The sequence below is a fragment of the Hypanus sabinus genome, chromosome 22, assembly GCF_030144855.1.
Source record: "Hypanus sabinus isolate sHypSab1 chromosome 22, sHypSab1.hap1, whole genome shotgun sequence".
Classification (NCBI taxonomy): domain Eukaryota; kingdom Metazoa; phylum Chordata; class Chondrichthyes; order Myliobatiformes; family Dasyatidae; genus Hypanus; species Hypanus sabinus.
The window spans coordinates 11455496-11476214 of record NC_082727.1 but is presented as its reverse complement, the minus strand read 5'-3'; the positions used below and the strand labels follow the sequence as shown (position 1 = coordinate 11476214).

The 20719-nt window shown below is 44.4% G+C and overlaps 1 protein-coding gene across 4 annotated transcripts in view; it reads right to left on the bottom strand.

Annotated features, from left to right (window-relative positions):
• Positions 1 to 20719, bottom strand: part of sfxn2 (sideroflexin 2) — a 125918-nt gene that overhangs the window by 26665 nt on the left and 78534 nt on the right. For 3 of the 4 annotated variants that reach the window (XM_059947050.1, XM_059947049.1, XM_059947048.1), the window contains exons 9-10: positions 8470 to 8519; positions 1479 to 1528 (exon numbers count right to left, since the gene is read on the bottom strand). In XM_059947050.1, coding sequence (XP_059803033.1) covers positions 1479 to 1528; positions 8470 to 8519 — 100 coding nt within the window. The remainder of the gene's footprint in view (positions 1 to 1478; positions 1529 to 8469; positions 8520 to 20719) is intronic. The other variant, XR_009507388.1, reaches the window with a different exon arrangement.

Here is a 20719-nt window from a genome sequence, read left to right as displayed (position 1 = left end):
CTCTGGCACAGCTTGGTGCAGGAGGATCAGTCTGAACAGAAAGATAAGAGTTTTTTAGCTGTTGACAGCTGGCAAATTTAGGACCAGGTTCAGATGTGTTGAATCCTCTACCGTCACCTGACTGAGGGCGCACACGGAGAATTAAAACCTTTCAACATGCTGAATGGGGAACAAGTGACACCAGGGAGGCCGTGGGCCTTGCTTTTTCTCACCATACTAGAAGTGAGGTGGGAAGAGGAAAAAGTTTCTGCAGACAAAACCAATAACTACCATTACCTGCACAATTGTTGGTCAAACTTTAAGTTACATCACAAATAAAATTTTACAGCAGTGAAAAAGTTGAGCTAGTAAAGGACTGTGGCTTAATCACACTCCCAGATTAATGTCAAAATTGTTCATATGGGGTCATAAAGGTCCAGCTCTTTCATACCATCCAAGGGATCTGAGCCAGTCTCACCTACCCACAAGCCTCTCATCCTTTCCCATCCATCCCTGTCCAATTGTCTCTTAGATGCCAAAACTATACCTGCCTCTACCATTTCCTCCAACTGCTGATTCCACATACCCACCACCGTCTCTGCAAAACACTTGCCCCTCAAGTTTCAGGACTGAAAGAGTCAGGAGGAGATTCACAAGGATGTTGCTTGAAGTCTTGAGGACCCGAGTCATAGGGAAAAGTTGAATAGATCAGGACTTTATTCCCCGAAGCGTAGGAGATTTGAGAGAGGTGTGCATAATTATGAGGGGCATAGAGAGGGTAAACACAAACAGGTTTATTCCACTGCGGTTGCGTGAGACTAGAACTGGACGACATAGGTTAAGGGTGGGGAAATATTTAAGGGGAACATGATGGGGAACTTCTGCATTCAAAGAGAATGAGCTGCCAGAGGAAGTAGCGCCGGTTTGATTGCAACATTTAACAGAAATTTGGGAGGTACAAAGATATAGAGGTATGGAGGGCAAAGGTTCAGGTGTGGGTTGATGGGATTAGGCAGTATAACAGTTTTGCATGGACTAGATGGGCCAAACAGCCTCTTTCTGTACTGTAGTACTTTTTAAATCTTTCCCTGAGAACCTATGAAACCTCTCAGCTTAAACCTACAATGTCTAGTTTTAAATGTCTTATGTTTTAGGCTTAAGAGTCATTACTTATCTTTTGTGTACACTTTGTAAACATTTAAGATTACCATATCCTAAAATTATTAGCAAAATGATTATGTGTAGATTATTCAAAAAAATCTTCAAAACTACAACAGGTTTGATTAGGCGATTATATTGATTACTGTAATAAAGCTCATTTTCTGCTGTAATAACAAAATAGCTTTGACTAAAATAAAGTTTTAAAAAACAAATTGCCCAATTGTGCTGATACCTGGCAGATTTTCTGATAAGCGATCAGTTTGAGAGAACGTAAGAGGGAGAATATACTTGCCAAACAAAAAGCATCAAAGAATTTAAAGAACAACACATTTACTTACAAGCATCCAACCAGCGTCACTTGCAGTGGGGCATGAAGGAACTTAATCCTCTGCAAACAGAAAGCATAAAGATAAATGGGAGATTAAAAATGCAAAGGGTCAAAGCTGACAGGCACATGAATCAAAAATGAAGTATAATGATCTCACTGGTAGTTGCTGTGCAAAAATGAAAAAAGCTCATTTTACTGTCCTCAGATTCCCTAAGGATAGCAAAACATGTTGATGTAGAGGCTGTGAACTTCAAAGTTCATGTTTCTTGTCATTCAATGATAGATATGTATACAGCTAAACGAAACATCCTACCTCCGGGGACAAGGTGCAAAACACAGTATATATAGTCACACACAGCATATATAGTTACAATCCACATACAGTCACAAAATAACATGAACAAGTCCCTGAGTGGCCTGGCCTAAGATTGACAAGTTGATGTAAAGTGTGAGGTGTATGTTTATGTAAGACAGGATAATGTTACTGACACTACTATAATGAAACAAACAGTCGTATAAATAGGTGAAAGAGCAGCGATAAAAGATGGAAGGTGTGCCTGAGAGTTGGGGAGTGGGGGGGGGGGGGGTGGCAGGTTATTCAGATAGGGTGTGTATGTGTGTTGGGTGGGAGTAGGGTGTTAGGAAGTCGAACGCTTGGGTGGGGGGGAAGTAGTTGTTACTAAAAAAGTAGAACACACTGACGCGGAGGCTGCGAACGTGATGGTTGTATATTACTGATAGAATCCTGAACTTGTGGAGTTCAGGAACCCAGTGGAAGGAAACTGATGACTGGATCATTGGTGTTTGCAGGAATGGAGGGAGGAGGTGTTGTAGGATGATGATTCAGGAAATGTCATTTGGCTGGAAGCAAATACACTGGCTTGGAATCTGACTACCACTTGCAAAGATAAACAGTTCAAGTTCAAGTCTATTGTCATGAATGTTATACAGCTAAACCAAACATCCTTCCTTTGGGGCCAAGGTGAAAACCACAGTACATACAGTCACACGTTGCAGCACATGCAGTGACCAATAATATGAACACAAGCCCCTGAGCAGCACGGCCTGAAGTTTGATGCTGCATGAGATGTCGTCCTGCAGCTAGGTTTCTGTAAGAATAAGCACACAGCAGTTCCTCATCTCGCGCTGGATCGGTTACAGAAGGAAGTAACCCAGTTTCTTTCCCAAGGAGAGAACATGAGATGCTCTTGTCCGTAAGCTGATTGTTTAGAAACTGGGCAGTGACAATACCCAGTAAACAAGCCTCCTATCAGGTATGACCTTCTCTTAGAGATGCAAGAGACTGCACAGACCGAGATCCAGAACACACAAGAGTCTGGAGGAACTCGGGTGGTCAGGCAACGTCTGTGAAGGGAAATACCTAACAGTTCAGGTTGAGACCCTTCAGTTGGACCTTCTCTTGGGTCGCTAAGTCCAGGAGCGATATTGTGAATGGCCAGGGGTCAGTGATTGTCATTTGGAGTGGGGTGGGAGGGGGTAAACAAGTATGATCAAAGGGGTTTCAGTGGTCAGGAAGGATATCAGGTGTTATCAATGAATTGGACAGTGGTCACATGTTGAGTTGTGATGATCAGGGAGTAGTTGCAGTGAGACAAGCTCAAGGGTTTGGTTTTATTATTCTATATTAACTGGTCCCATGGGTGTAATTGGGTGACGTGGGTTTGTTGGGCCATAAGGACCTGTTACCGTGTTGTATCTTAAATAAAAGGTTCATTTATTATCAGAGTATACAATTCTGAAACTCTTCTTCTGGGTTGTAACTTTGACAATAAATGAACCTTTTATTTAAGATACAGTGCAGTAACAGGTCCTTATGGGCCAATGAACCCATGTCACCCAATTACAACTAATTAACTTAAGAAAGACCAACCTGAACTGGAGAACATAGAGCACAAAAAGATAAACATTTAGAAACAAAGAAAACCTACAACACAATACAGGCCCTTCAGCCCACAAAGCTGTGCTGAACATGTCCTTTCCTTAGAAATTACCTAAGGTTACCCATAGCCTTTTATTTTTCTAAGCTCCATGTACCTATCGAGGAGTCTCTTAAAAGACCCTATCCTATCTGCCTCCACCAATGTCGCCAGCAACCCATTCCATGCACACACCACTCTGTGTAAGACACCCCTGACATCTCCTCAGTACCTACTTCCAAGCACCTTAACACTATGCCCTCTTGTGCTAGCCATTTCAGCCCTGGGAAGAAGCCTCTGACTATCCACATGATCAATGCCTCTCATCATCTTGTACACCTCTACCAGGTCACCTCTCATCCTCTGTCGCTCCAAGGAGAAAAGGCTGAGTTCACTCAACCTATTCTCATAAGGCATGCTCCCCAATCCAGGCAACATCCTTGTAAATCTCCTCGGCACTCTTTCTATGGTTTCCACATCCTTCCTGTAAGTGAAGCGACCAGAACTGAGCGCAGTACTCCAAGTGGGGTGTGACCAGGATCCTATATAGCTGCAGCATTACCTCTTGATGAAGGCCAATGCACCGTATGCCTTGTTAACCACAGAGTCAACCTGCAAAGCTGCTTTGAGTGTCCTATGGACTCAGACCCCAAGATCCCTCTGATCCTATTCTGCCATCATATTTGACCTACCAAAATGAACCACCTCACACTTATCTGGGTTGAACTCCATCTGCCACTTCTCAGCCCAGTTTTGCATCCTATCAATGTCCCGTTGTAACCTCTGACAACCCTCCACACTATCCACAACACCCACAACTTTTGTGTCATCTGCAAATTTACTAACCCATCCCTCCACTTCCCCATCCAGGTCATTTATAAAAATCACAAAGAGTAGAGGTCCCAGAACAGATCCCTGAGGCACTCCACTGGTCACCGTGCACAGTATGACCCATCTACAACCACTCTTTGCGTTCTTTGACCAAGCCTGTTCTGGATCCACAAAGTAATGTTCCCTTGGATCCCATGCCTCCTTACTTTCTCAATAAGCCTTGCGTGGGATACCTTATCAAATGTCTTGCTGAAATCCATATACACTACATCTACTGCTCTTCTTTCATCAATATGTTTAGCCACATCTTCAAAAAATTCAATCAAGCTTGTAAGGCACGACTTGCCCTTGACAAAGCCATGCTGACTATTCCTAATCATATTATACCTCTCTAAATGTTCATAAATCCTGCCTCTCAGGATCTTCTCCATCAACTCCATCAACCAACCACGGGAGTAAGACTCACTGGTCTATAATTTCCTGGGCCATCCCTACTGCCTTTCTTGAATAAAGGAACAACATCCACAACCCTCCAATCCTCCAGAAGCTCTCCTGCCAGAGGCTCAGGAATCTCCTCCCTCGCCTCCCACAGGAGCCTAGGGTACATCTCGTCCGGTCCCGGTGACTTACTTGTTAACAGTTAGTCCTACTAGAGTGTGTCGTACCATGTCAGTGAATAGTTCTGAACACATTTACCCATCTTGTATCACATCTATTCTGCATCTCTTCCTTTATGCTCTCAGCCAACCTCAGCTCTACATTGATGCAATACTTGCTTAAGGTGAAAGCACAAACTTGCATCTCCCGTTCTTCCTGTTCTCAACGTGAAACCTCTTGTGTTCAGCCTAGAATTTAATATTTAATGCCCAGATCCCTGGTCCTCTTGGGTGGCACAGCAGATCAGCGATTGGCATAAAACTATTACAATGTCCAGTCTGGCTTCAATTCCGCTGCTGCCCGCAAGGAGTTCTCATGTTCTCCTTTGGTCCGCATGGGTTTCGTTCAGGTGCTCTGGTTTCCTTCCAAGTTCCAGAGACCTACAGGTTAGGGCTATTGACTTGTGGCCATGCTACGTTGGCCCTGGAAGAAAAGTGGGACTTGCAAGCTGCCCTCAGCACTTCCTGATTGTGTTGATTGTTGACGTATACAATACATTCCACTCTATTTTAATGTACACGTGACAAAGCTAATCTCTTTGATCTTCTTTAACTGTCCTCCTCCTCCCAACTTGTTCAATCTTTTCATAACAATGTACACATTCCTAAATCCATTTTTTGTGCTGTCTCATTATGAGTTAATGTAGGAAGAAGGGTCTTGGCCCGAAACGTCGACAGCGCCTCTCCCTATAGATGCTGCCTGGCCTGCTACGTTCCATCAGCATTTTGTGCATGTTACACTTTGTGGACTGGTTTCCATCCTGATCTCCATTATTGCTGTGAATATTTCCCCCTCTGGCTGCACCCTGGGTGATCCAGCTGCCTCCCAGATCCTGCATCAGGTTTTGGGCTTGGACACAGAGCAGGTGCCAGCAGTCTGCGATACGTTTGCCATTTTGAGATAGGGTGCAGGGGTTAAGAGAGAATGAGCAAAGGTCAGGAGAGATGTTCAGTCAGGTGTTATCAGTTAGTGAGAATGAACTGGACAGTGGTCTTTCAGTCCAGTCGAAGCGTCTCGACCCAAATTGGTGATTGTCCAGTCTCCTCCGCAGATGCTGCATGACCTGCCGAGTTCTTCCAGCATTTTGTGTGTTGCCCTAAACTGTTGTTTCTGTAGGGAATCAGCAAGTCTGGTCCCTATATTCCAGTGTCCTAGTTTTTAACTCCTGACTTGCTGATTGCCTAAAGCAGCAACCAACTGGGAATCATAAACACAGGAGATTCTGCAGATGCTGGAAATCCAGAGTAACACACACAAAATGCTGGAGGAACTCAGCAGGTCAGGCAGCATCTATGGACAGGAATAAGTCATTAAGACTTGATCCTGATAAAGGGTCTCAGCCCAAAATGTTGTCTCTTTATTCCTCTCCATAAATGCTGCCTGACCTGCAGAGTTCTCCAGAATTTTGTGTATTAGGAAATCAATAAGTCTGGATTTAAAACCTAAAGCCCTGTATTTCCATGTCCTAAGATTTAAATCCAGACTTGCTGATTCCCTAATAGTAAGTGTTTTCAAAAGATAGTCTTCATATTTTGTAAGATTTTGTAATCTTAGCCACTCTCTTGAATCATCTCAGTTCATCTCTCCTCCTGTTGCTCGCTCTAAACTCAAATCTTTCAACAAAATAGCTGCCAAATTATTCAGCGGTCCTGATGAAGGGTCTCGGCCCAAAACATCTGTTTATTCCGTAGATGCTGCCTGACCTGTTGAGTTCCTCCAGCATTCTGTGTGTGTTACTCCAGATTAGCACAACACTATTACAGCACGAGTTACACAAGTTCCTTTCCCCCACCGAGTTTGTATGTTCTCCTCATGACCACATGGGTTTCTTCCGGGTGCTCTCATTTCCTCCCACACTCCAAAGATGTATGGGTTAGTAGGTTAATTGGACACATGAGTGTAATTGGGAGGCCCGGGCTCATTGGGCCAAAGAGCCTGCTATCCTTAAATAAAACAAAAAAAAGATACATTGCCAACTTACTGCAAGTGACACTAATCTTGACCTGTTGTCCCTGTGCATCTAATATTAGTGATACTAAAGTAGACCTGGAGTCTCCAAGGCTTCAGGAAGAAATAAACATAAGATTGACTTTATTTGTCACAAGTACGAACATGGAAACATACAGTGAAATGCATTCTTTGCTTCAATGATTAAACCAGTTCGAATATGTGCTGGGGGCTGCCCGCAAATGTCACCAATGTAGCATGCTCACAACTTGCTAACTTCTTTGAAATTTGGGAGGAAACCCACGCGGTCACAGGTGGGTCGACTGATGTAATGCTGTTGTTGTCGATCTAAACTTAGGTCAAATATCTCCCTAAGGCAACCTAGGGTCCTTTGTGAATCTGACAAGCTGATCTGGCACAGGTCCAGCTTGAAACAAAAGCAGAACCTGGTGGAACTTACCTGCATTCAGTATTGCCTTTTAAAATCATGGCCAAAGACAAAGGAGAACCTGCTGGTCTTGACAGCTAGTTTCTGAAGTGAAGCGTTAAACTAATAAACTCATCAATACACAGCTAATCTTCTCTTTCATTAGATACCTTACCTTGCATGTCCTTACAACTCTTTCCCTAACTGCTTATGAGAATTTTCTTCAGCTTCTTTGGACTTCCAATGATAATTGTACTTGGCATTGCTTTCGGCCCCAGTAGTCTTCTCTGTCCAGTAACATGTTTTTGATTCTAAGGCGTTTCATTCAATGATGCAATCAGTTGAAACCAAACATTTTCATAAATGGATAATCACTGCCCACTTTTCCCAGCTAGGTCATCTTTGGTTTTCTAGCATCTGCAGAATCTCTTGTGTTTAAGACACATTTTGGAGCTGAGTAACACACACAAAATGCTGGAGGATCTCAGCAGGTCAGGCATCATCCGTGGAAATGAATAAACAGTCGACACTCCAGGCTGAGACCTTCTTCCTGCTTGATGAAGGGTCACAGCCCACAACATCGACTGTTTATTCATTTCCATGGATGCTGCCTGACCCGCTGAGACCATCCAGCATTTTGTGGGCGTTGTCTTAAATTTACCTTTGATGACGGCAAAAAGCATCAGATGTTTGCTGAATGCTGCTAAGTTGCACTGGACCTGAGTAAGCATGAGCAATGATCAACAGAATGTCAAACCAGTCAACGTAACGCACGTCAGAGAGTCAGCAAAGTTAACCCCCGTCTGGCTGAGTACACCCTTAGATACACAGACACTGAGCAAGGGTGATTATGGGCTTCAAACTGTACAGATTCTTTACAGAAGTAAACTCCTTATGGATTCTGACTTAATAGGAAAAGCTGCAGAAAGTTGGGCATTCTAGCACTGGGAAGTTGTGGCTTTAGACAACTATAAAGGACTGTTAAGGAAATTAAAAATAAAGTGCAAAAACTGAAAAATGCAAAACAAGTTCGAACAGAGAGATGGACAGGACATAGGAAACATCTGTGACAAGGTGAGGTCAGCACTGCTGTGCAGACAAGTAATAGAATTCATTTCATCAGTAGGTTAATGGAGTTAACAACCACTTCAGCACAAATTTTACTTCCTTTGGATTTTTACCAGTACACAAGATCCACTTACTTGCATGAAAGGATACTTCTCCAGCTTTTCCATTATGATGGGGAGAATAACTAGAAATGAGAAATAGGTAAACAAAAGTCAACCAATTTCTATTTGATGGGTTTTAGCTACCAGACAAAAAGAAATAATCAAAAGCTGGCGACAGGAATTGTTAGCGTTTATTGCCCGTCCTCCATTCCCCTCGAATTGAGTGGCTTCCTGGGTCTCTTCAGGATGCAATGAAGAGTCGGCCTACATCGGTGGGTCTGAAGTCACACAGGGGCCTGACTAGACAAGAATGGTAGCTTTCTTCTCCTGGAAGAATTTAGCCAGGGATACAATTCACCTCCTGTACCCGTGTCGAACCACAGAGAATGGGAAGGCAAATGGGGTGCTGTTTTTTACTAAGCAGATTGTACGGGGTGTTGGGGACATGCATGGTACTGCATGCAGGCTTGATTTCCCTATTTAAGAATAAATTTGTCTTGGAAGCAACACAGAGAGCGCTAATTACATTGATTACTAAAATGGAAGGGCTGCCTTGTGAACAATTATCAAGTCCAATGGGTCAACACTCTAGAATTTAGAAACAGAAGTGAGCCTGTAGATTCTGAGGGGTGAACACTGCAAACATCTTTCTTCCCAGGGTCAAATGTCTAATACTAGAGGGCATGCTTCTGTGGTGTTGAGGGGTAAGTTCCAAGGAGATGTGAGGGGCAAGTTTTGTTTTTAACACAGAGAATAATGGGTGTTTGACATGACTTACCAGGCAAAGGTGATAGAGCATTTAAGAGTCTCTTAAACAGGCACATAAATATGCAAAGCAACCCACACACAAAAAAGCTGGAGGAACTCAGCAGATCAGGCAGCATCCTGATCAATAAACAATCAAATCAATAAACAGTCGACATTTCGGGCTAAGACCCTATAATAGTGGTGATGAAGGATTTCAGCCTGAAACGTCGACTATTTACTCATTTCCGTACAGAGTATCACTCTGGATTTCCAGCACCTGCAGGATCCCTCATGTTTATAACATGCAGAGGGATATGGGCTTCAGCAGGCAGAAGGGACTAGTTTAGTTTGGCTTTTAATGATTTGTTCAATTAGTCCAGCACTAACTCATGGGCCAAATGGCCTGCTCTGTTGCTGTAATGTTCTGCTCTCTTTCAATGTAGAGCAAGAGGCCATTTCCTTTGTCACAAGATTTATCTCTGTAGATGGTTCTGGCGTTCAAACCTTGCCACGGCTGTTGAGTGTCCTCCATTGATTCCAGTCTAGTCGTGAATATCCACTTCACCTGTGAGAGGGCTTTCTGGAGATTCAAGCAGCACCTCTAGTAGCAAATTTGATCTCCAGTGCCTCTGATCTGGCTGTCAGCAGATTCTGGATTTCATTGTTCATCCAGGGCTTCTGATTGGGGAAAACCCTGAACGATTCCATGGGGGCACACTCGTCCACAGATGTTTTAATAAGGCCTGTAATGACCCTGGTGTGGTCAAGGCAACCCGGTATGCATTCCTCAGCCTCCCGTGACCACCACTTAGTTGTCTTGACCTCTGGAGCCTTGTTCTTCAGACTCTGTCTGTGAGCAAGTAGCAGGAGTACAGCCAAATGATCCGACTTGCCAAAATGTGGTCTAGGAAAGGAACAAAGGGCATTCCTTATCGTAGTGTAGAGTGGTCTGGTGTGTTCGGACCTCTGGCTCAACAGGCTACACGCTGGTGATAATTGGACAGGGTTTTCTTCAAGAAGACCTGGTTAAAGTTGCTGACTATAGTTTGAAATGAGTCGGGCCATTTCTTGTTTACAGCCAACATTGTGCAGTTTTGCAAATGCTTGCTTATAATCGGCCACTGGTGGTATGTAAACCACAGTCAGGATCACGGATGAGAACTCTCGAGGTAAACAGAGTGGTCTACATTTAATTGTTATTTGTTCTAAATCAGGGGAACAAGTAGCTGGCATAATGTCCGTGTACCAATGAGAATAGACTAATGACCATACATTGCCATTTCTTTCCTTCCCAGAATTTGAGGTTTGATCAATTCTGAAAATAGCAAAACCATCTGGTCAGAAAGCTGCGTCCGGCGTGTTTGCTGTTAACCGAGCTTCACTGCAAAACCTGAAATCTGCCTCTCATACACCAGCCTTGCCCTGAGATCGTCAATTTTATTTTGTACATTCGGCAACAAGATACCCGGAAGAGGAGGCCTCATTCCCTGGGTTTCATCCTGCTTTGAATCCCACCTCTCCTGCTGCATATTCGGCCATGGTCTTGGCCTTGGCGTTAACCCTTAAAGGCAACACGTTTAGCCACTCCGCATTTAACCGACAACCGTGAGTTCTGAAGATCACTGAAGCAATTTTGTAGTCCACTGTTAGGAGGAAATTCACACGCTGCAGGTTGCAGCAAAAGTAGTTCTGAAGGAGTATATTTAAGAGGAAAACCGGTTCAACTTCCTGCAGCTCGCAGAGAGTCTCCGATGTATACTGGCGCCATCTTGGAGGACACCAGTGACAAACTTTAATCCTGCTGATCCACTGCACTAGCATCAGTTTGCCAAGTCCACTGGTACAAGTTTTTCTTGAACACACAGGTCACATTGAATGGATGGGAGCAGGCAAAGAGTATGTACCAGCAGCTGCGAAAGGGGAGACCGACCACTAACCACAACCACCACTTCCATGTGCCCACACTGCACCAGAATGTGTGGATCCCAGAACGACCCCAGGGGCCACCAGGTTCGCGAGGTGAAAGGGATAGATAAGATAGAGGCAGGATAGTTGTTTCCACTGGTAGGTGAGACTAGAACTAGGGGAAATAAACTCAAGATTCAGGGGAGTAAGTTTAGGATGGATATGAGGAGGAACTGCTTTTCCCAGACAGTAGTGAATCTGTGGACTTCTCTGCAGGTGAGTCCATGGTCAGGTCAGCAGAGTGGGCTCGACGGGGCAGGTGGCCTACTCCTGCTCCTATTTCTTATGTTCTTCTTAGGAGAACTAGACTCTGACTTCGGGATACCGAGAATCATTGCCTCTACCACAAACTGGGCAGGGAGAACAGAAAATAACTTGAAAACGTTCTGAGTCTGTGGGATCTCCATTCTGTTATGCTAAATAACATCAAAGGTCATCATTCATTCCCCAGTAATGCTTGCTTTCCACCATTTGCCAAGAACACTGACGTCAAATCTCGGAGAAAAGCCAATCAGCTCATAGTTCAACAGAGGAAAACATTGGTGGCAGGAACAGAATTTTGAGACCCAGAAGAAGGGAACTCCCAGCAAAATTAAACAAAAGCATAAGATTATTTCATGCATCACTCTTACATGTGATAGAGCCCACCCGCACTGATTAGAGACTAAATATCCTTTAACATTAATTCCAAGAGCAACAGTAATGTCCACAGACACTCTATCCCACTGTTAGAAGATTAGTGAATGATCCCCTTGTTCGATAAAATGGGCTCTTGTCCTCACAATCCACCCTATGGTGGCCTTTGCACCTTACTGTCTGCACTGCACTCACTCTGTAACAAGCCATTCCTCACTCTCTTGTTTTACCTCGTACGACTTCAATACACTGTTGTAACGAAATGACCTTACATTCGGTCTGCAAGACAAGCTTTTCATTATACCGCAGTACATCTGACACTAACATACCAATTTACTAAGTCTCGTTAGTTAAATGACTTCAGCAATAAAATGTCACCATCTGGAATGGCGACTCCAGACTCCCGGAGCGGTCCATTGGAAGGAGATTGTTTATTTAGTTTGACATTTATTTAACTCAGACCTAGAGCAGGGGTGAACTTGTAAGCGTCCTCTGACACGCTTGTGGTTCAAGGATAATTAGGGCTGGCACATCCAGGGAATCCATAAACAAGGCAGCTCATGTTGTTCAGGAAACTTCGGATAAAGGGAAGGCAATTATGGAATTGTTGGTGATCGGACTTAATTAGGGGGAGCCTTCGAATGAGCCAGATCCGCCCTCACAAGTTGTCATCTAACATACCTTCAATGACTTGCCTCAGTACTCTGAGGCACACTCGGAGAGTAGCACTCAGTATCAGCTCTACATTACCACTCACTTAAAAGATGTGCAGTTTATTGTAACAACAGTGAAGTGCAACGACATAATAACTGCCTTAAATGATAAAATAAATAAATTAATAGTGTAAATGAGGAATAACGAGGTGGTGTTCATGGGTTCCTGGACCATTCAGAAATCTGATGGTGGAGGGAAGAACTTGTTTTTAGAAAAATAGAAAAACTACGCTGTGCTGAACATGTACTTACTTTAGAAATTACCTCAGGTTACCCATTGCCCTCTATTTTTCTAAGCTCTATGTACCTATCTAGGAGCCTCTAAAAGACCCTATTGAATCACTGAGTGTGGGTCTTCAGCTCCTGTTCCTCCTCCCTGATAAGTGTAATCAGAAAAGGACATGTCCCTTAGTGATAGATGTCACCTTCCTGAGGAACTGCCTCTAAAAGATATCCATGATGGTTGGATCACAGAGGGGGAGCAGTGAAAGAGAGTTTCACTGAATTCCCGTCGAAGGAAAGATTTAAATTTCTCCAGGATAGGCATCCCTGGAAGAGACTTCGCCGTGTAGTACTCCAGTCACAAAGAAGAGACAATCAGCAGATTGGAAATCCAAGCAACACACACAAAATGCAGGAGGAGCTCAGCAAGCCAGGCAGCATCTATGGAAAGGAGTAACCAGTCAACGTGCAGATTTTCTCTTGCCCCTGACAGTGGGGAGGGCTGTGACGTGATGGAACTGTCTGAGTCCACAACCCTCTGCAGCCCTTTGTGGCATCTAATCGAGCCTGTGACGCAATGAGCCAGAATGCCCCTCATCATACACAGAACACTGCAGCACAGCACCGGCATGATGTTGCCGTGGCCTCATAACTCACTTTAAGATCTATCAAATCCTTCTTCCCATATAGCCTTCCACTATTATGTCATCCATGTGCCTATCTACAGTTTCTTAAATGGTCCTGATACATTAGCCTTTTGCCACCAGCCCTGCAAGATGTTGCATACTCACCATGCTCTGTGTAAAAAAAACTTAGCTCCGACTTCTCTTCTGTAATTCTTCCAATCACCTTAAAATCACGCTTCCTCATATTAGTTATTTCTTCCTTGGGAAAAGGTCTCTGGCCATCCACTCAATCTATGCCTCTTATCATCTTGATCAAGTCATTTCTCATCCTCCTTCACTCCAAAGAGAAAATCCTTAGCCTGCTCAATCTATGCTCATTAGACAATGCTTTCTAATTCAGGCAGCATCCTGGTAAATCTCCTCTGCACCCTCTCTAAAGCTTCCAGATCCTTCCCATAATGAGACGACCAGAACTGAACACAATATTCTGAGTGAGATCTAATGAGGATTTATGTATAGGAAGTTATAAGAGTCTGCTTTGAGTCGTGTTCTCCATTATGCCTCCTTACAACGTTCCTAATCTGCTCTTCAGTCCTCTATGGAGTCAGGTGCCATCGGCCGACTCACAGTGAAGACGGAAGAGAAGATGACATTGTTGGGAGCAGCTGGTTAACTGGATGTTGGCAATAGACACATCAGCAGTACTTTCCTGTCCCAGCATTTTAGCCTGAGGGGAAGGCCACACCTGACTGAACGTTTTGTATTAGTACAGTTAGCTCCAGAGTGACTACATAGTTATTTCTGGAGACAAAGCTGATGTCTGCATAGCAACACTTAAGGACTTTGTCTGCCAAGAGTCGCAGAGCAATCAGTGGGTGCGGCTGGATTCCTGACTTGTTTGAACAATGCTCCTTGAAAAACAAAGTTGCCCTTCCCGCAGGCTGAACAATTTTCCTCACAGTCAGACTGCAAAAAAAAATCTCTTGAGATATATTCATTCCATGGTAACAGCAGCTGTATTGCTCTAAAATGCTTATTAACATCATCACCAGGAGGACATTGTGCTTGTAAATTCTTGCCAAAGGCAGCATCAAACATCAGATATCTCAGCCACTGTAAGAGATAACCAGTGAGTAATCACAGAGTACATAGCAGAAAAGTTCAGAATCTCAGAATCAGGTTTATTATCTCTGGCATGGGTTAACTTAGCTGCAGCAGTTCAATGCAATACGGTGTACGTAATATAGAAAGAAAATATAAATATGTATATCAGTTACAGTAAGTAGACAACAACCCACACAAAGTGCTGGAGTAACTCAGCAGGCCAGGCAGCATCTATGCAAAAGAGTATTGTCGATGATTTGGGCCTGCTGAGTTCCTCCAGCATTTTAACATAGAATAGTACAGCACATTACAGGCCCTTCAGCCCACAATGTTGTGCCGACCCTCAAACCCTGTCTCCCATATAACCCTCCACCTTAAATTCCTCCATATACTTGTCTAGTAGTCTCTTAAATTTCACTAGTGTAACTGCTTCCATCACTGACTCAGTCAGTGCATTCCACACATCAACCACTCTCAGAGTGAAAAACCTTCCTTTAATATCCCCCTTGAACTTTCCACCCCTTACCTTAAAGCCATTCCTCTTGCACTGAGCAGTGGTGCCCTGGGGAAGAGGTGCTGGCTGTCCACACTGTCTATACCTCTTAATATCTTGTACACCTCTATCATGTCTCCTCTCATCTTCCTCCTCTCCAAAGAGTAAAGCCCTAGCTCCCTTAATCTCTGATCATAATCCATACTCTCTAAATCAGGCAGCATCCTGCTAAATCTCCTCTGTACCCTTTCCAGTGCTTCTACATCCTTCCTATCGTGAGGCAACCAGAACTGGGCACAGTACTCCAAGTGTGGCCTAACTAGAGTTTTATAGAACTGCATCATTACATTGCGTCTCTTAAACTCTATCCCTCGACTTATGAAAGCTAACACCCCATAAGCTTTCTTAACTACCCTATCTACCTGTGAAGCAACTTTCAGGGATCTGTGGACATGTACCCCCAGATCCTTCTGCTCCTCCACACTACCAAGTATCCTGCCATTTACTTTGTACTCTGCCTTGGAGTTTGTCCTTCCAAAGTGTACCACCTCACATTTCTCCGGGTTGAACTCCATCTGCCACTTCTCAGCCCACTTCTGCATCCTATCAATGTCTCTCTGCAATCTTCGACAATCCTCTACACTATCTACAACACCACCAACCTTTGTGTCATCTGCAAACTTGCCAACCCACCCTTCTACCCCCACATCCAGGTCGTTAATAAAAATCACAAAAAGTAGAGGTCCCAGAACAGATTCTTGTGGGACACCACTAGTCACAACCCTCCAATCTGAATGTACTCCCTCCACCATAACCCTCTGTCTTCTGCAGGCAAACCAATTCTGAATCCACCTGGCCAAACTTCCCTGGATCCCATGCCTTGTGGAACCTCGTCAAATGCCTTACTAAAATCCATGTAGATCACATCCACTGCACTACCCTCATCTATATGCCTGGGCACCTCCTCAAAGAACTCTATCAGGCTTGTTAGGCACGATCTGCATTTCACAAAGCCATACTGGTGTCCCTGATCAGACCATGATTCTCTAAATGCCCATAGATCCTATCTCTAAGAATCTTTTCCAACAGCTTTCCCACCACAGACGTAAGGTTCACTGGTCTGTAATTACCTGAACTATCCCTACTACCTTTTTTGAACAAGGGGACAACATTCGCCTCCCTCCAATCCTCTGGTACCATTCTCGTGGACAACGAGGACATAAAGATCCTAGCCAGAGGCTCAGCAATCTCTTCCTTTGCCTCGTGGAGCAGCCTGGGGAATATTCCGTCAGGCCCCGGGGACTTATCAGTCCTAATGTATTTTAACAACTCCAACACCTCCTCTCCCTTAATATCAACATGCTCCAGAACATCAACCTCACTCATATTGTCCTCACTGTCATCAAGTTCCCTCTCAGTGGTGAATACCGAAGAGAAGTATTCATTGAGGACCTTGCTCACTTCCACAGCCTCTAGGCACATCTTCCCACTTTTATCTCTAATCGGTCCTACCTTCACTCCTGTCATCCTTTTGTTCTTCACATAATTGAAGAATGCCTTGGGGTTTTCCTTTACCCTACTCGCCAAGGCCTTCTCATGCCCCCTTCTTGCTCTTCTCAGCCCCTTCTTAAGCTCCTTTCTTGCTACCCTATATTCCTCAATAGACCCATCTGATCCTTGCTTCCTAAACCTCATGTATGCTGCCTTTTTCCACCTGACTAGATTTTCCACTTCACTTGTCACCCATGGTTCCCTCACCCTACCATTCTTTATCCTCCTCACCAGGACAAATTTATCCCTAACATCCTGCAAAAGATTCTTAAACATTGACCACATGTCCATAGTACATTTCCCTGAAAAAACATCATCCCAGTTTGGGCTTCTAGCCTCATAATTTGCCCTTCCCCAATTAAAAATTTTCCTGTCCTCTCTGATTCTATCCTTTTCCATGATAATGCTAAAGGTCAGGGAGCGGTGATCACTGTCCCCCAGATGCTCACCCACTGACAGATCTGTGACCTGACCCGGTTCGTTACCTAATACTAGATCTAGTATGGCATTCCCCCTAGTCAGCCTGTCAACATACTGTGACAGGAATCCATCCTGGACACACTTAACAAACTCTGCCCCATCTAAACCCTTGGAACTAATCAAGTGTCAATCAATATTAAGGAAGTAAAAGTCACCCATGATAACAACCCTGTTATTTTTGCACCTTTCCTAAGTCTGCCTCCCAATCTGCTCCTCGGTATCTCTGCTGCTACCAGGGGGCCTATAGAATACCCCCAGCAGAGTAACTGCTCCCTTCCTGTTCCTGACTTCTACCCATACTGACACAAAACGAGGATCCTGCTACATTACCCACCCTTTCTGCAGCTGTAATAGTATCCCTGATCAGTAATGCCACCCCTCCTCCCCTCTCACCCTCTCTCTATCCCTTTCAAAGCACTGAAATCCAGGAATATTGAGAATCCATTCCTGCCCTGGTGCCAGCCAAGTCTCCGTAATGGCCACTACATCATAATTCCATGTATGTATCCAAGCTCTCAGTTCATCACCTTTGTTCCTGATGCTTCTTGCATTGAAGTACACACACTTTAGCCCTTCTACCTTACTACCTTTACACCCTTTATTCTGTTCTTTCCTCAAAGCCTCTCTATGTTAGATCTGGCTTTACTCCATGCACTTCTTTCACTGCTCTATCGCTCCGAGTCCCATCCCCCTTGCAAATTAGTTTGTGTGTGTTGCTCGGATTTCCAGCGTCTGCAGATATTCTCTTGTTTATGTACAGAAGTACATATATGTATACTGTATAGTTTAATTAAAAAGAGTGCAAAAACAGAAATATGTAATAAAAAAAAGTGAGGTGTTGTTCATGGGTTCAACGTCCATTTAGGAATCGGAAGGCAGAGGGGAAGAAGCTGTTCCTGAATTGCTGAATGTGTGCCTTCAGGCTCCTGTACCTCCTTCCTGATGGCAACAGTGAGAAGAGGACATGTCTTGGACACTGCCTTTCTGACGCACCTTCAAGATGTCTTGGGTATCATTGAAGCTAGTGCCCAAGATGGAGCCGACAAATTTTATGATGTTCTGTCGCTTTGTTCGGTGCTGTGCAGTAGCCTCCCCACCCTCCCCCATTCCAGACGGTGATGCAGCCTGTCAGAATGCTCTCCATGGTACATCTATATAAATTTGAATGTTTTAGTGACAAACAAAATCTCTTCAAACTCCAAATGAAGTATAGCTACTGTCTTGTCTTCTTCATGGCTCCATTAATCTACTGAGAATGGGTTAGATCCTCAGAGATATTGCCACCCAGGAACATGAAACTGTCACTCTCTCCACTTCTGATTCCTCTCTGAGGATTGGTTCGTGTTCCCTCGACTTACCCTTCCTGAAGTCCACAATCAGCTCTTTTGTCATACTGGCATTGAGCGCCAGGTTGTTGCTGCGACACCACTCAACTAGCTGGTATATCTCTCTCCTGTATGCCCTCCCATCTCCATTTGAAATTTTATCAAAAATGCTTGTATCATCAACAAATTTATAGAAGGCATATGAGCTATACCTAGCCAAACATTCATGGGTGTAGAGAGAGTAGAGCAGCGGGCTAAGCACACCCCCCTGAGGTGCGCCAGTGTTGATGGCCAGCGAGGAGGAGATAGTATTACCAATCTGCACAGACTGTGGTCTTCCAGTTAGGAAGTCGAGGATCCAGTTGCAGGAGGAGGTAGCGAACCAATCAGCACAGATTGTGCTCTTTTGTTAGGAAGTCAAAGATCCAAATACAGAGGGAGGTACAGAGGCCCAAGCTCTGTAGTTACCGATCAGGACTGCGGGAAAGATGGTGTTAAATGCTGAGCTATTGTCAATGTACAGCATCCTGACACAGGTGTTTGTATTGTCCAGGTGATTTAAGGCGGTGTGAAAAGCCATTGAGATTGCATCTGCAGCTGACCTATTGTGGCGATAGGCAAATTGCAGTGGGTGCAGGTCCTTGCTGAGGCAGGAGTTCAGCTGAGCAGTGACCAACCTCTCAAAGGCATTTCATCACTAGGTGTGAGTGCTACTGGATGATAGTCATTCATGCAGCCCACACTACTCTTCTTAGGCACTGGTATAATTGTTGCCCTTTTTGCAGCAGGTGGAAATTCTGACTAGATCTCAGCAGACGTCAAACCCCCTGGTTCATCCACGACTTTTGGTTTGGGATTGTACAGCAAGTTTTTGTAGGCACACACTCATCCACACAAGCTTTAATGGAGTGGGTAACAACTGCAGCATACTCATCCAGATTTGATGATGAATCCCTGAATACAGTCCAGTCCACTGATTCAAAGCTGCCCTGTTGGCGCTCCTGTGCATCCCTTGTTCATACCTTCTTGGTCCTCACCTCTGATGCTGCAGTCTTCAGTCTCTGCCTATACTCAGGGTGTAGAAGTACAGCCAGGTGGGCAGACTTTCCAAAGTGTGGGAGGGGAACAGCACAGTAAGTGCTCTTGACGGTGGTGTAACAGTGGACCCGCGTGTTATTTCCTCTGGTACTGCAGGTGATTTGTTGATGGTGATTGTTTAGTGACTTTTTTCAGGCTGGCCTGGTTAAAATCCCCCAAAATGATAGTGAAGGTGTCAGGGTGTGCTGTTCTGCGTATGTTTATCCTGTAGCTCAGATCACCCACAGCCTGTTTGACATTGTACTGAGGTGGAGCGTACACTGCTACCAAAATGATCGCAGAAACCTACGGCTGGTAAAACGGATACTTAAGTTCTGACCTTCTGGTAGTCCCATCAGCTGCCGTGAAATTCCTAGTGTAAACAAGGAGTAATACAGCATTCTTTTCTTTTTACACAGGCCCTTTGGCCCATCTTCTCCATACTGACCAACATCTCAATTGCCTGTAATTGGCCCATATCGCTTTAAAATAGGTGGTCCTGTTACGAATGTGACGCAACACTGAGGGGCCGAAGGGTACAAAGTCGCCCCCTCCTTTTTGAGAATCGCAAGATCACTATTAATTCAGGTCTGAGACCCAGGAAATGAGAGAGAGACGCCCAGAATACACAAGGTTTGGAATGTGTCCTGACCTCAGTGAAACGGAACCACTGATAATGGCCATTGTCTCTTGGAGACGGAATTGTGTATTGAGTACTGTACTATTCATTGAAACCCCTCAGGGGACAACCAGAGTGGGCTGGTTGAGGGATTGCATCATCCCAACCTGATTGACATCTGAGACCCCGTGAGTAAGGATAAAAGAGGGTCTGGGGAACAACCCCTTTAGACGCATCAGGAGAAACGCTAACGATCCCGTGACAGCGTTTAATAGCGACAGCCGGTGGGGGCTCGTGTGCGTCCTCCCTTGCCTGGGATTGGCGGGCTCACCACGGAAGAACGGTTTAGCTAAAGGAGAGGCCACAAGTGAACGGCCACACCAACGAGACTCTGACGGATCGAAATCATAAAAGGAAAATCTGCAAGTTTTTCTCCCAAATCTCTCTCTCTCTCTCCAACCATTGCAACCCAGCGGTCTCCAAAGGCTGCAGCCTGCATGAACTGAGTGAACTTTATATTTCCATCGGACAATACATTATCCCCCAGACAGCGATACTTATTTCTTATCGATTATTATTATACCCGCACTTTTAGATTTAGTATTGACGATGTATATTATCTGTATATTTGCATTGATATTATTTTTGTGTATTTTTACTAATAAATACTGTTAAAAATAGTATCATCAGACTTCAATGGACCTCTCTATCTTTGCTGGTAAGTG